General features: G+C 36.9%; 2 protein-coding genes across 2 annotated transcripts; one reads left to right on the top strand and one right to left on the bottom strand.

Annotated features, from left to right (window-relative positions):
- The first annotated feature begins 2,411 nt into the window (after positions 1-2,411).
- LOC6641610 lies at positions 2,412-2,912 on the top strand. The gene has a single exon (XM_002064451.3). The coding sequence runs from the start codon at positions 2,486-2,488 to the stop codon at positions 2,873-2,875; it is 390 nt and encodes a 129-aa protein (XP_002064487.1). The 5' UTR covers positions 2,412-2,485; the 3' UTR covers positions 2,876-2,912.
- A 4,159-nt stretch (positions 2,913-7,071) lies between these two features.
- LOC6641674 (histone acetyltransferase Tip60) lies at positions 7,072-8,758 on the bottom strand. The gene is made up of 4 exons (XM_002064452.4): positions 8,634-8,758; positions 8,449-8,578; positions 7,572-8,394; positions 7,072-7,509 (listed from the first exon to the last, which is right to left on the bottom strand). The coding sequence occupies exons 1-4, from the start codon at positions 8,676-8,678 to the stop codon at positions 7,296-7,298; spliced, it is 1,212 nt and encodes a 403-aa protein (XP_002064488.2). The 5' UTR covers positions 8,679-8,758; the 3' UTR covers positions 7,072-7,295.
- Positions 8,759-15,781: the final 7,023 nt, after the last annotated feature.

Below are 15,781 nucleotides of genomic sequence, written 5' to 3'. Positions count from 1 at the left end.
ATCTGCACATTTCTATAAACCAAAGGACTATTCGACTATAAAGTCGATGAAAGGCTTAGAAATTGAGCTAAAAATCAAAGCTTGCCAATATGACAACCAAGTGCTGAGTATCTCAAAAGTCGATTAATATACTTTTATCTCTGGATCTCTTTTTTTTGTTATTTTAAACTTAAACTTTTGTGGCGACAGACAAGAACAAGAGAAAAACAAGATCGGTTTAGGGCCACAAAAAAAAAACTGCCCAACAACTTGCGCCATTTGTTATTTATAAAAGATTAAACCACAAAAAAGCAAAGCGAAAGCCAAGAAAAGGCGAAGGCCAAAAAGCGTTTTATCTGTGTTTCATGTGCTCTCTCCGGGCAACCGCAGCAAAAGTGGAGAAATTATAATAATATTTACCTAAATATGCCTACAGTTCTCTGTCATTCTCTTTCTCTGACTGTGTGTGTGTGTGTGTGTGTCTGTGTGTTGGGTAGGTGGGTGGGTGGTTGTTTGGTTGGAAGGGTAGGGGGTATGCGGCTTATTTATGGCCGCATCCCTAATTGAATTGCAGTTTATTTGACTGGGGCTACTTACACAAAAGCCAGGACCACAATTTTTTAATTAACTTTCCGCGTTGCTGCTGCTTCTGCTGCTCTTGCTGGTGATGCTGTGGCGAATGTCATTTGTGTGTCGACCAAAATGATTTATACGAAACAATTATCAGTTTAAATGGCGTATTGAAAGCGCGCCCACAACTTTTCACCTGGCATCTGGCACCTGCTTTGGGTGCTGTTTCTACAGCTTTTGTTGTTGTTGTTGCTGCTGCTGCCGTTCCTGTTGTTGCAGCAGCTTTAATTTTATTATTTTCACAACGTAAACGAGATTAAAAAGTTTTGCCAACGCCTGTCACAAAAGAGAGCAGCCAACAACCAACCAACTCCATGTCCACGGCCACTCCACCCACACACACATACACACACACACACACCCAGATAGAGACAAGGCAAAAACAGGGAAGAAGCACAAAGTGTTTGTGATAGTTTTCAGAGAATTGAAGCTGATGCTGACGCTAAAGCTAAAGTTAGAGTTCGGCTAACTTGTTGCTAAATAAAATGGCACACTGCATTAGTCAAAGTTATAACCAATGTGCCACACCCATTGAAAAGAGCAGCGGCAACAACAGCAGCAGCAACCGCAACAATAAATCAAAGTTGAAATATGCAAACATGCAATATAAATGAAATAAAATGCAAAGCCTCAAAATCACAGAGCCACAAAAAACTAATAGAAACCAGCGAGGGGCAAAAACCAAACCGAAAAAATTCAAAAAAAAAAAAATGGGAATCGTGCACAACTTTTGCTTAATAGGCGAATTTCATACCCTTTTACGCAATTTTTGTTGTTAAAAAAAAAAGAATAGTAAAACAATTTTTAAGAAACCAGAAAAAAAAGTTAGTTGGCTGAATCAAATATCGTTTTCCGTTTGAAAATAAAGTTTTATCCAAACCTTTCTAATGAAATAATATACTATGGTAAATTTTAAAAGCAATAGTTTAAAAAAAGAAAGACTCAATTGGATCAGTATAACCTCAAATATATGTACATAGGATATAGAAAAAACAATTGTCAAAGGATTTGTGCTAAAAACAAAATATAATTAGTTCTTACTTTTATTTTAGAAAATTTAACTACTCATATTTTATTTACAAAGTTGAACCATATTTGTATACCTATGTATATCCTTATCTTGTTAGAGCAAATTTCTGCTTCTTGAAATGGATATGCCTTTATTGCAAGTGTATGAAAAAACAGAATGAAAGGGAAACAAAATGGTTGGAATAAAAATCATCAATGTTCCTGTGAGCGGGCAATAAAAAAAAAACGCCCCTTGCAATGGGCGTAACTGAGAGGATTTTTCCTTTTTTTTTCGTTGTTGGAGGGGGATTTCTATATCCGGCACACATGAAAAGTGCCAACAGAAATAAAAAATGAATGGAAATAACCTGATGATGATGAAATTTTTGAATAAAGAAATTATTTTCGATTAGATGTGCGAAAATATGCGAATACAAAAATGTGTGAAAAGAATCTAAAATTGAGTAAGCTTAATGGATTAGATGAGTTTTAAACTATCAATACCAAACACTGGGTTATGTTTAATTAAATACAGAAATTGAAATAGAAAGAGCTAGATGTCATTCAGAAGAACGGATTTTATATTCAATTGTAAAGAAAGATAAAGATAATAAAAATCATAAGTGGAACATTCTTTTTATATACTTGGATTGCTAGAATTAAACTAAATAGATTCTGTTCTTAACTAGGAGAAATAATTATTATACAATATAAATAATATGCTATATAATTTAAGCTATATTTTGTTATGATTCCTCATTTTGGTCTTAAATTATATTCATGTTGACATTGTATTACAAGTTAGTCACACAATAAAATAAAAACAAAAAAAAACTCAAAAAAAATTTAGAAAAATTATTTAAAAAAGATGACCCACGAGGTGATTACTACACAACAGCTACTTCATCTTCGCAGTGCGGGTGAACAAATCGAAAAGACTCATAATCGTTGGAAGGAATGTTTCTCTTGGTATCCCATCGAACAGGCAGAGCACTATAAACGCTATGGCGAGATCTATAAGGAGACTCTTGCGAAATATGGAGAGAAAAAGTTTGATTATTATGCGAAACGTATTCGTTTGCGAAAATGTTATATGGACGGTGGCATTAGCAAAGAGCAGGAAGATGAGGATATCGGCAAGCAATTAAAGGACACAATGGGTCACTTGGAAAACTATAAGCCTTCGTTGACAACTAATGGTGAATATGGACTATTTAAGCCAAATCGCTTATTCGATTGCTTTGAATTTCAAAAATAGAAAAATTGTAGTAAATAAAATAAGTTTATGTGCGGTCATCTAACATTTGTTGTTAACCTATATTTATTTAATAGAAATTTGGTGTGGCTTTTCTTTTTTTTTTTTGTGTGTTTCCAGCAAATTAAATGCCATAAAGTATGAAGTAAGAGGCGGTGACTGGCACTAGAGACGGAGGGGGAATGGGTTAGTGCAGTATGCAACACATATTTTAGCGACAAAACAATTAAAACTGCATGCTGAGCGAACAAAGAGCGAACCATTCAAACGCGAAATGAGCAGCTTCCGTTGTTGTTGGAGGAGGACGAGAAGGAGTAACAGCAGCAACACTGGGAGAAAGATGAGGTTTAGAGAGTCAGAAGAGCAGGCGGGGAAGTCCAAGGCGTGTCACGTTTGTGTGCCATAAATTTCACATTATTGCTAGCATATCCGTGCATAGATTTTCATGCATTTTGGCTTAATAAAAACGCGAAAACCTCGCAAAAGCAAAAGCAAAAGTCGTCGAAACGAGACGACAGACAAACAAACAAAAACCATTTTTGATGGCCAACATGGCGTATGCTTAACCACATCCGACTCCATACTTCCGTGCATTTGGTGTAACAAAACCGCATTCGGGGTTGTTAACAAATGACTCGTTGTGGTCGCTGAACAGCTAGCGAGATGGGGAAATAATACAAAGGGAATACGGCTGGATGGTGGATGGGTATGCTGCCAATTCACTATATATACATACGTATGTACATATGTATATGTATGTATGTGTAATGACTCATTTCGCATGCTCATTTTTTGGACCTCCCGCTAAGGCGCGGGAGCGGCGCTAAGAGTGGGGATTTGGTTTTCACATTAAATCACATGCTGCATCAGCACTCGGCATTAGGCAAAAAGTTTCCCGTTGAGAGGGGCAAATGCAGAGCCAGAAACAGAAAGAGTTGCAGCATTGGACAACAGTTTTAAGTTGCAAATTACAACAGCATGTCGTCGGAGTCGCGGATCGTCGTCGTTATCCTCGCTACCGCATCACCCTTCACAATTTCCCCTCAACTGCGGTCAAAAGTGCACCCCATTAGTCCTCACCAAAAATGAAATCTATGCTGTATCTCCTTTAGCCCCGCATCTACATACATACGTGCGGGGCCTTTAATTAGGCGCGTTCACCACACAGGACAAACACAACGGACAGATAGACGGACGAGACTCTATGTAGGTATGTACTGCAGGCATACTCACTCACATGGTACTGCACTTCAAAGGGTTATCACACGATAGCCGCTTGGTCTCCGTCTCTCTCTTTCTGTCCCTGACTACGTGTAATTGGCGCAAGTATGCGACCACAAGAACACCCAAGGGCTATGTGAGCTCGACAAATCGACTCGAATCACCTCGTATTCATGTTTCAAATTTGCCCTTTAGAGGTCCCACGAAGTAAGAGACAGTGGCAAAGGTGCATATCCCTATCACAGGGCAAGCTAGAAATCTATATGTTCGAAGTTAAATGTTAACTTTAGTGCACTAACTAATTTTAGATTAAAGCTCATGCATTTAAATTAATCTCTCCTTAATTTTGTCATTGCAGCTGAATTGGAAATATTAATGTTTGACTCTTAATTGATTTAACAGATTTCTGAAATAGGCAATGTGAAGGTAATGGCAATGGCATCATTACCCCCGATAACAAGGACTACAGACAGAGGAGTCCGTCAGCAAAGACTTCTTACCTTCTCTTGAATATCTAAACTATTACACCAAGAAAGCTATGCCAAATGTCTTTAAACCTTAAATTCATCCTTGTACCTGTTAATTAAGAATTCGAATCAAGGGTAGAACTCTATTCATCATCGTATCATCTGACAATTAGTTCATTGGACTTTCTTTTACACAACAAAACTTTTCTTTTTTGATCTCTTCTTTTTCAGTTAGATGAAACGTTTAGCAGAAACTGATAATTATCCAAGGATTAACTGCAAGACAAGTCTGGTTTTTTTATAACAAGAAAAATCATTTGTTGCCATGCAATTTGTTGTTAGTTAACTATTTTTTCTTTCTCTCATATTTTCATTTTGGACTTCTTTTTTTGTTCATACTTTGGGTTCATACAGATGACAGTGAGTTACACACGGACACATACACGCACACACATACAGTTAGAAGTAACTGCATGCAAATTGGACATTGCACTGATGAGCGATGTTTGTCTCGCTTTCGCATCTTGCTCGTCCTTTGTCCTCGGCTACAGTAGCATGTTTAATTGCAGCTAAAAATGAAACACACAAAAACAACGTATTGCAAGTTCCCTGAACTGTGTCAAAAGGCAAAACAAAAAACAAGCCAAAGCAGAAAGCAAAAAACAGAAATGCCAAGAGAAATATAGGGAACTGTAAAAGAGAGAGAAAAAAAAGAAAGATAGCCAGAGAGTCGTCGCTTTAGTTTGCTGTTTAGTTTTCGGGCTGGGCTATTTGTTTGTTTGTTTGCCAGTCCGTTTGTTTGTCTGTCTGCCCGTTAGTCTGTTTGACGCTCGTCGTTTGCCCGTTGCCCGGTTTCCTGCAATTTGCGCACTGCCAACACTTCCTTTTAAGCGCAAAGTAAGCAGCAGAATAGCAGAGCATAGCCGCAGGTGTCGCTGCGATGCTAACAGCGACTAAGTACAGTGTTACACACACTCACACTCACAAAAGCACAAACTAGCAGATTTACCAAAGGAATAATCAACAACTTCAAGTCATGTATTAAAATTGAATATATACTTTATATTAATTCATATTAAAAATGCAACTCAATCCATCTGCTTATCATATTTCTTGGCTTCGGTTTTGTTCTTAATTCAATCAACCACAAAATCTCTCGCTATTTCTAAGGCAAAAGGATATCAAAGGATCTCCTAATATTTATTCTCAGTTGATTTTTTATTATATCTATATCACTTGCCTATTTCTTTTTTTCTTTTGTTCAAAAACAAAGATCATCATAACTTTTGCTTAATCATTTTTATAGTTATCAAATTGTTTAAAATAAAAACAGTTTCATTTACAAAGAAAAAATCGACTGTTTTCATAAGTTTTTTGTATTAATGACAAATTTGACACGGACAATTCGATAAGTATCATATATTTTCTAAAAAGCTGTCATTAAATATTTAACAATTTTTTTTCTTTAAAAGCTTTGGAAATACGCATACTAAATAATTAAAATTTAACTGTACAAATTTAATCAATTAATGTTAAATATTAATAGATAGTTAGTTACTAAAGATTATTTTAGAATCTGGTTATATCTGGTTTTCTTTATGAGACTATAATCACTGTGCTTGGCTTACTATCATTTGGATGGGGATCGTAAGGGGCAATTCCTGGGGCTGGGGCTAAAAAGGAGTTCTGCTTTCCTTTTTTGACACACCATTTTGCATGAACGGGCCAAATGTGTGTGAGCGTGTGTATATGTGTGTGTGTGTGGCGCATATGTCACTTGTCTAAATAGCAACGACGCCAACGTTGACGCTCACCTGGGCCACTGGCCGACAAACTGAAGCAACGGCAACAGTGTTGCAGTCAGGCTGGACTGGCCATGCATGCAAATGCAACATTTGCAACTGTTTGTGCGGCCATGTTATAGCCATTTTTTTTTTTTTCCCCTTCTTTCTATCCCATTCTCTGCTTTCCTTTTTGGAGAAAAAGTCCAGCTACAAGGTGGCAACACTAACACCCGGCAACGACACCAACACGAACATGAACCGGCAGTAATTTGGCCACCTTGGATGTCTCCCAACGTTTGTTTGTTTTGGGTGAAAGCTAAATGAACCAAAGGGCTGCTGGCTGGTGAGATGAATTGAATGACCCAAAGGTGAGAGATTTAATAATTGAACTTGTGTTGAATAGCCAACTGATTTACCTTAGATCTTATTGGCAAACATCATTCAATTTAAAAGTTACGTTTAATTGTCAATGGAAATCTTTGAGCCAATAATGGATTACAAATTGAAAAACATTCAAAACAAGGTTTTAAGTCTCAGGAGTGCTAAAGTTGAATTCACTAGATCAACTGGCAATTTAAATTTTTCGAACTGTCCTTTTAAAATGTAAATTAAAGACTTAATGTGTTATATACAAAATTGTAGACTGCTTTAATTTACCCACATAGTTTTGAAAACAAAACGCTTCAATCTTTATGCATACTAATGATTATTATAGATTAGTATTTTTATTAAAATTTTTTGACCAGATTTGTTAACAATATAGACGGCAGTTGATATGTCTTTAATCTTGAAGGGAACAAAAAGTTCTTAAAGTTTAAAAAAATATTTCGTATGACACAAATCTGTTTGTTTTTAAGATGCCTGATTAATAAAATTTATACAAAATCGGTTAATGATCCCCTGAGGGGATTCTCCTCTCGCCTGTCATAATTGTTTTTCCTTGTCCAATAATTATTTGTGACGCTTGACCCACTCCTTTGGTTCATAACGTAGATAATTGATGTCGATGCGTACCGAACGTTTCTCTAAGGAACGTTTATGTTGTTCTATAATTTCTGGAGTGATGCAGGCAATATATTGACCCCTGTAGTATTTGATGATATTTGAAAGATGTAAAGTTGATATTACATCCTCCTTTCTAATGGAAGTACATTCAGAAATTTCTCTGTAAAGTGAGACAATTTTAAGATTGAGTAATGCCTAACATTTGTAATGGGGTCAACTTACTTGACACTGATGCTTGGTCTTTCCTCATTCTCAACAGGCACCTGGCTTAGCAATACCTCAAGTATAGCTTGCGACCAATAGGAACGATACGATAATAAACCCAAATCCGAGAGGGGCTTCTCTGGTGCACCAATCTTGTGCTCAAATTGCGATAGGATGTAACTGAATTCAATAAGCACCTTGCCATAACCGCTACGTTGATAGGGCGGTAAAACAAGAATACAGGCCAAATTATAATTATCGGCACTTTCCTTTTCCTTGGAGAAGTAGCCAACAATGTGAAAGCCTCGTGCATCGAATTCAGTCATGATATAAAACAAAAATGGATCCACATCATGGAAGAGTGTCTTATGATCAAGAAAGAGTTTAGCTAGCAAGCAAAGATTTTGGGCATAGATTTTGTTCTTGCGTCCATCAATTTCGAAAAAAGATATCGAATCCTTGCGATAGATTTCATTGCCCGGTGGATGACGAAGATTACATTTGATCAAATGACGGGCCAGACACTTTTCACTGGCCACATACTTGAGACAGAATTCACAAAGGTAAATGCACGGCAAAGTGGTCATTTCTATTGGATATGGAGAGAAATACCAGGGCTCAATGCGATTGCGACCGAGTTCAATAAGTGCAATATTTTTTATGTTCTCGGTGACGTCATCATTATTAATATTTTGAATTCTTGATGAGCTAGCGGCATCGCACATTTCCACATCGACAATGGCCGTGGTGTTACGCTTCATATCGGAATCAATTTTGCGAAATTGCACTTGTGTAAGATCAAAGTCTTCCTCATCGACCCATTCGTCCAATCGCTTGTTAACTATATAAGGGGATTCTCAATAACTGACGCTGCATTCTAAAGTTATATACTTACAATCCACATAATGCACATAGAATTGCACTTTTTCATCTTGTTTGCGGACACAAATTATTTCCGCAAGTTTCCAATTATCCGACTGCTTTTCCAAACGTACTGGCAGACGGCAACCTTCAACCAAGAGGGACTAAAATATAGAATTAGTATAGACCCAAATAGGCACAATATTGGATATTACTTACTGTTGATTGGCAGACTTGTGGTTTAGTGAAATTGGATAAACTCATTGCTTATATATTAATCTATTTTAATCTGACTTTTTTATAATTGACACATAAAACTGCACGCTTAAAATTAGTGTGACCAGATCGTGTGCAAAGTCAAGATGACTGAACTAGTTCCAGGGCTGGACAGGCAAAAGCTGTCAGCAGTATTTTGACACATTTTCATCTCAGCACTATTGATCAGCAGTAAATGATAGTAAAGTTTACCCAACATAAAAACAATAAATCACAAAACACCGCATCGCGTCGCATTATTATGCAGAAAGTTTTTGAGAGAAACTTACGCCTCAATAGTTTGTTTCCGTGTTCCCTCCAGCACTTAAGCTTAAGTGATTTTTTATTGATTTAGTACTTCCCCTCACACGACCCGATTGACCGAAAACAAGCCAACAAAATCGATAAACAAATTGCCAAATTAGCACATAAACCAAAAAAAAAAGACAAAACACCAGAAAAAAGAAAGTAAAAAAAAAAACGGAAGCAAATCTGTTGGGTTTGTTCTTTCTTGGCTCTGCAGGGTCCTGGTGTGGGCTGCGGGCCAAGCAATTCATCTATCCAAACAAAGCTATTCATTCAGACAGTGTCATTCATATGATGGTGGTGAGGGGCCAAGAAGGAAGTGGATGCCACCGCTGCCCAATCGTGCGAGCATCCGTGGTCATTCATCTAAAGCCGCCAAGCATACCACCCAAGCCCCTCCTTTGTTTGCTCACTGTCTGTCTGCCTGTTGTGTGTTTGTAAGATAAATGACTCTCAGATTATGATCAATTTGTAGCAGGGAGCAAAGGATACTGGCGACCACGCCTCCACAACTAGTAGGCGGGCAGGGGCTTTGGCATCTGCTTATGACAAGCTAAGTATGATCTAGACCTGACAAATCAAAAAACACCAAAACAAAAAAAAAAAAAAAATGGCTTCTGCTTCAATAGGGTTAAACCTTCAATAAGTGATAAATTGTGGGAATTGGAGGCCAAATTTGCAGATTTGTAAATTGCAACCAATTCTGATTAGCATATGGGTTGAAAGAGGCGTATTAGATTAATCCGAATAAGGATTCCTCATGGGTAAGCTTAAAAGTAACCTAAAGTCAGGATTTGTTACACATATATCTTAATCATTGTTAAATGTATCTATTAATCAATCGAAGTGATAAATTCCATAGACACATAAGTATATCCACATCACTATTCATATTATTAATGTTTCTCAAGATTTTTCGGTGAATTCGAAACCGCATTCGATTTCGTCTTCGGCCACACCCATAACTAAAACTGCTTTAAAAATTGTTTTTTCTCAGCGATAGTAAAATCCAAAATGTAATCCCCCTTCAAGACATGGTGACTGAGAGGGGGATAAGAGCTGTTTGGCTACTTTTCCCCCTATTTATTTGCTCCTATAGTGCAGGGCCAAACGACCTTTAGCTTCTGGCTTAAGGTTTACATGCGTGATTTGGTTCCCTTCGCTGTTGTTTCTGCTGCTGCTGTAGCTGTTTGTGTTGCTGTTGTTGTACCTAGTGCACACGCAATGTCCATGCGGGTGTGTGCGTGCGTTTAACTGCTGCAACGGGCCACAAGGACTCCGACGACGACGACGACGATGACGGTGACTCCGATAAGGGATCCCTGTCGATGGCTATGCTGCTACTCCTGTTCTTGTTTCTGCTGCTACTCCTCTTGTTGTTGTTGTTTATGCGTGTTAATTCCCTTTGATAAAATAATGCCTGGGATAACCTTTAAATGGTTTTGGGGCCCGCATACCAAATCTGTCCATAAAACAGCCTTTTAGGCATGCAAAGAGTGTCGACCGCCCTCCAAACACCCTGTGTCCCTGACCAAAGCACAATTAAGTCTTATTTATTTTTGGCCTTATGACCACCAATTGATTGCTGTGCCAAGCAATAAATGCTCACATATACACATATGTATATACAATGCGCACTATATATAAATATTATTGAGTACGAATCGAACGGTAATAAAGAAAAACGAACAGAAATCCATCAGGCAGCAAAATCAAAGACCGTGTTAACTAATATCAAAATCTCTTTTTTCAGCATTTTGCCATGCACACTAATTGGTGCTTTTTGCGCACGCACGCAGAACCTGTGGGTGTATGTATGTATGTATTTGATGTGTGTGTGTGTGTTTGTGCAGGTCAGGCAGCAGGTTCAGAAAGCATTTAGCAAACATGACAAAGTGTTAATACCAAGGCTAAAGCGCTGCCACTGCGTAATAGGAGCTAGAGCCTTAAACAGGATCTCACACATGCGTCTTCAGGTGGGGCTAAAGCTCAACTTGCTTAACGAGGTTAGTTGCGTGTTCGAGCGCATAACAAGAAATTAAAACAAGTTCTAAAGAAAAGCAGGCAAATAGACTAAGCTTCAAGTTGAGTTACCTTCGGCTAGGTTAGGGACGAGTGAGTAAAGTCCTTTTGACTGATGGCACATACGATACAGCTGCTAAAAAACTAAAATATGAGACAAATAAATATATTTTCCTAAGGTTAGTATTATTTTTCAGTGATTTTTTATGACACAAGAGGAGTTTTATACTAAGAGTGATATTTTCTGCTCCAGACTAAAGATAAATTTGAAAAAAGCTGCTTCATTTAGTTTTGTATATAAATTTCCAAAAGCTAGAAAAAATTTCATTTGATGTTATAAGGTTTTTTTTTTCGATGACCTATGATATTTGATTAGAAGGTGTTTTAAATTCTTTGGCTCTAAAATTTAGTTAGTTGATACACATAAATGGTTTTCGTTAATCAATGGTCGACTTATGACTGATTTTTTTTAAATGGTTTTGAAAGCTTAAATGGGCTATGGTTTAGTGTCATTCATGATTTTATGCAGAGGATACAATTTTTAGATTAAAAAATTCATGCTCGGCTTATAAAGTGGAATATGCACATTTATTTATTTCATCTTATGATAAATTTCTTCTAAGTCGCCTAATCGGAATTTTGTGACTTCATTTCACATGTGATAGGCTAGCCAGAAATTTAAAGATCAGAGCTTATTTAGGGTAGGATTTAAGGCCACTAAAAATTTGGTTCCAAAGGGAGAACCAATCTATTTATTTTGTACACTTATCGACTGATATAACTTGTCTTTACCACAATAAATAAATTTCTATGAACTCTTTCTTAAAGAACTTTATAACTTGACAAATCTCATTTTCAGGAATTTTAACTAGCTCTTAAATCTTTATATTTAAAGCTTGATCCTCTCTCCGAATTATATGCAGATTCAATACCTTATATGGATTACCTAAACCATTTTACCTCGGCGCCAAACATTGACTGCAATCAATGTTAAAAACCAACTTTTTAAATTGTTTCGTTTACTTGGTTAAATTCTTCAATATTAGCTTTTAAAGTGTTCAATTTTACGATGAAACTAATCGAGGTTACATGGAGTGCCAAACTGTAGAAGGCATTTCGTTTATTTTTTTCTAGGTTAGTTTTCGCTTTCGTTGCAGCTTGAGGGTGAAAAATTTTCAAAGACATAAATTATAGCCTACATTTTGGCGCCGTTAAGGGGACTAGTAGCTTCTACTACTTTGCCTCTCACTTGTGTCTGCTGTGTGGCCTCCTCTTCTGGTTTTCTGGATGCCTGGGGGTACCTTTGGCAGGAGCTACTTTGTCGTGACTTTCTAATGATGTTGAATATGCATGAAAAGTTTTGCCTTACGCAAAAATTGCTTGGAAAAACTTGTCTCCCTGCTTTTCTTTCCATTTGGCACAAGTGTTGGTAGAGCCAAATGCAGAGGAGAGCCTCTCTGCCTCACCTGTCTATACATATAGTTACATGGGTAAATTCCAGTCACTTGCACTCGCACCCATGCACTCCTTACTCATTGTCTGGTTGAGCAAAGTGGTGACAAGTTTTTTTTCGTTGTAAATGGTGTGGGTTCGAGTTTGTGTATATGTGTGGGTGTGAGGCATAATGAGAAAACTTTCATGTCTTTTCAGGTCTCATTTAGGAGCTGGAAACGCAAATGTGGGTTAAAGAGTTGGTTAAATGACAGCCGAACAGAAGTAAGGCAAATTCTGACTGAAAGATGGACGCAGCTGCCCTTTTCTGCCATGACTTTTGAATGATTAAAAATGGCCGCCATGATTGCACACAAGAAGATTGGAAACAGTGCAATCACAGCGAGACAGTGAGAGAGAGAAAGGGTGAGCAATTTGTGTGGGAGGGAGACATGTAAGCAGCTGGAGAACTTGGCGGAAACAATTACCAACTTGTATGCAAAAGTGCAAATTGACGCCGCTCAATGTCAGACAGACAACATGCATGGACATATGGGGCACCTGGTGTTGGTCCTGGCATCGTCGCCGTCATCATCATAGTTGTTGTTGCTGTTGTTGTTGATGTTGTTATTGTTGCTTTAGCCCTTTGCCTCTCTGCTTTGTCCTCTGGCTGATTCCTTCGCAGAGAATTGGCAATTTCGTGCCATTTTGCCTGCCCCGTTGCTGTTTGTTTATGAAACAAGTCACGTAAATGTCGTCGTGGGGGCGTTGAACTAGAGCTAAATGGGCGTGCCGTCACCTTATTGCTGCTGCACGACGATTGTCACTGCCACTTTTCGGTTGATTCGGTATACGAATCGAAAATGTAGCAATTGGCAAGCGGCACGAAAATGAATTTCTTTCTTTTTCCCCTTTTCGGTTTCGTTTGCTTTGGTTTCTTGTCTTTGTTTGATCCTTTGGCCCCCTTTTGTTTGGTGATTGTTGATTTGGTGTTTTTTTGTTTTCGGGTAGGGTTTTTTTCCTTCATTTTGTTGGTTTCGTTTGCTTAACTTTTGTTGCATTATTGCATAAATTGTATTCTCGTTTTATTATCGGTGCAATTGAAAAAGTTTCGCACAATTCCTCTTTTGTTTTGTGTGTTTTATTTGGTGGATTTTGTCACCATTATTGTTCGCTCTTCATCGATGTTTTACAAGCCGCAACCAAAAAATAAAAGAATGGGATGCCAAAAAACCCAGACAACGACAATGCCATTATTTATGCATCGATTTCAAATCAGAAACCAAAAAGCGATATTCGCTACAGCATAATAAATACTAGAACATGGACATTGGCCAACGAAACAATGCCTGCAAAATAATAATATCATCAAAGAATATATACATATTTGTATATTGTACATTTATATAGGTATTTATATTATATCTGTATATGTATGTATGTATATACCTACCTAAATATATATATATTTCATGATTTCCCTGCCTATGCATTGGTTCTGACCAAATCACAATCAGTTCAATGGCCAACAAAAGTTTTTCGTTTGTTTTTCTTGAAATTACTCTATGCATTTTCAAGTCGGGTATGTCAGTTTACTTTTTGACTTGGGTAGCTTAAAAACTCGAATAGGCAAACAAAATATTTGTTAAGTATACAAATATGAAGAAGTCAAAGCATAAAAACAATTGAATTCAAGCATTTAATAACTTACTGATTGCACTTCTTTCTTTATTAACAGTTGTTATTTGTAGATGATTTATTTTTCAAAAAAAATTATATTACAAAAATTAAATAATAATTAAACTTGAAAGCACTTTCAAAAATTTTATTGTTTTTTTTTTTGCGACAATTTATAATTTATAAAAATTATTTATAAAAATTAAAGAGATATTTGGGTACTCTACTCTGTTAGATATTTATTTAACCAATTTTTGTTTTCACCATTTTTATAAAACGATATCTCTAAGTATACAATTTTTGTACATTATTGATTTAAGTTTTAAATAAAATATCTATTCAGTATATTAGATTACATTTAAGGAAGTCTCCTAATGATTCTTGCTCACATTTTGGTGTCGCCATTAAAGTAAACTTCTACAAATAACAAATTCTTTTTTAAGTTATGGAGATAAATATACTAAACAATACATACTACAGGTGTAATAGTTTTAACGTATCGAAGTCGATTTCTACCGCCTTTTCACTTTCTGAGTTGAAACTTGCTTTCAATTTTGCTAAATGAAGAGATGTGCAATTTTTCGATGCATGTGAAAGGGTATATCTTTCATCAACCACACCAAACTGTGCGAGTTTCTTTTATCGATGTATTTGGTTTTGGTTTTTTGTTATTCTTTTGCTATGCACAACAGACACAGACACGACGAGCATTGGCAGCACTTTTAGTTAAATTGAGCAACAAACACGTTTGGCAATAAAAATGATTCCACTTTTGGTTCCTGTGCACCCCGTTTTGCCCAGTAGCTCTCTCTCTCTCTATCTCCTTCTTCCTTTCCGTCAGTTCTCCCCCAGTTGTCTCCTGTTTTTCAGTTCGTCTGTTTTGCCCAGCCCAGACCGGTTCACCCAGTTCACCCACCCAAAATGCCCGCCGCAATGCGATGGCAGAGTTTTGCACATTCTAACAGATTTATTTCACTCGAAATAGTTTCATTTCAGTTGCATTATTGTTATTGTTGTTACTGTTACTGTTATTGTTGTTCTTCTACTTCTTGTTGTTGCTGTTGCCGCTGTTGCTGCTGCTGTTGTTGTTGCGACTGTGAAAAGTTTTTCTATTATTTTCAAATTTAACTTTGCCATTTGTTTGAATTTCATGTGTGTGTGTTTCTCTGGGTGTGTGTGTGTGTATGTGCGTGTGTTTGTATGTGTAGAAAGGGGTCCACATTTAAAGGGTTGAGTTTGATGTTTGTCAAGTTTTACTCTTTTGGGGTGCATTGCTCTGTTTCGAATATGAAATATAATATCGATATGCTCAACTTTTAAATGCACAAAACTCCATTCATTTGCCACCACAAAACTCCCTATCCCTGTGAAAATGGTCAAAGTTATAACTATTTGCAAATGTTAAATCTTTGTGGCTAAAACTTCAAAGAGTTTCTAATAAATAATGATTGAATCTGAAAATCAAATAAACAAAAATGCACGAAAAATGGCAATTCTTATTGCGATTTCTTTGAGTTTTCCAATTAATTCTCAATCTTAATCATTGACTTAAAGTAAAGTAGTGAAATATACAATACATGGCTTAGCTTCCTAAAGTTTGGAGTCGCAAATAGACCTGGCTTTAGACCTTTCAGAGGTTGCAGCGAGTCTAAAATGTAAAAATCTAAAAATTTAAT

The sequence above is a fragment of the Drosophila willistoni genome, assembly GCF_018902025.1.
Source record: "Drosophila willistoni isolate 14030-0811.24 chromosome 2R unlocalized genomic scaffold, UCI_dwil_1.1 Seg200, whole genome shotgun sequence".
NCBI classification, from domain to species: Eukaryota; Metazoa; Arthropoda; class Insecta; order Diptera; family Drosophilidae; genus Drosophila; species Drosophila willistoni.
The sequence above is the reverse complement of the archived record's forward strand: the minus strand, read 5'-3'. Positions and strand labels throughout refer to the sequence as shown.

Bases quoted from the DNA above. Each gene is read 5' to 3' on its own strand.
- LOC6641674 (XM_002064452.4), bottom strand. From the start codon at position 8,678: ATGAGTTTATCCAATTTCACTAAACCACAAGTCTGCCAATCAACA. The intron at 8,579-8,633 runs GTAAGTAATATC...TCTATATTTTAG, and splicing joins CACAAGTCTGCCAATCAACA to TCCCTCTTGGTTGAAGGTTG. The intron at 8,395-8,448 runs GTAAGTATATAA...CCCCTTATATAG, and splicing joins CTATGTGCATTATGTGGATT to TTAACAAGCGATTGGACGAA.
- LOC6641610 (XM_002064451.3), top strand. From the start codon at position 2,486: ATGACCCACGAGGTGATTACTACACAACAGCTACTTCATCTTCGCAGT.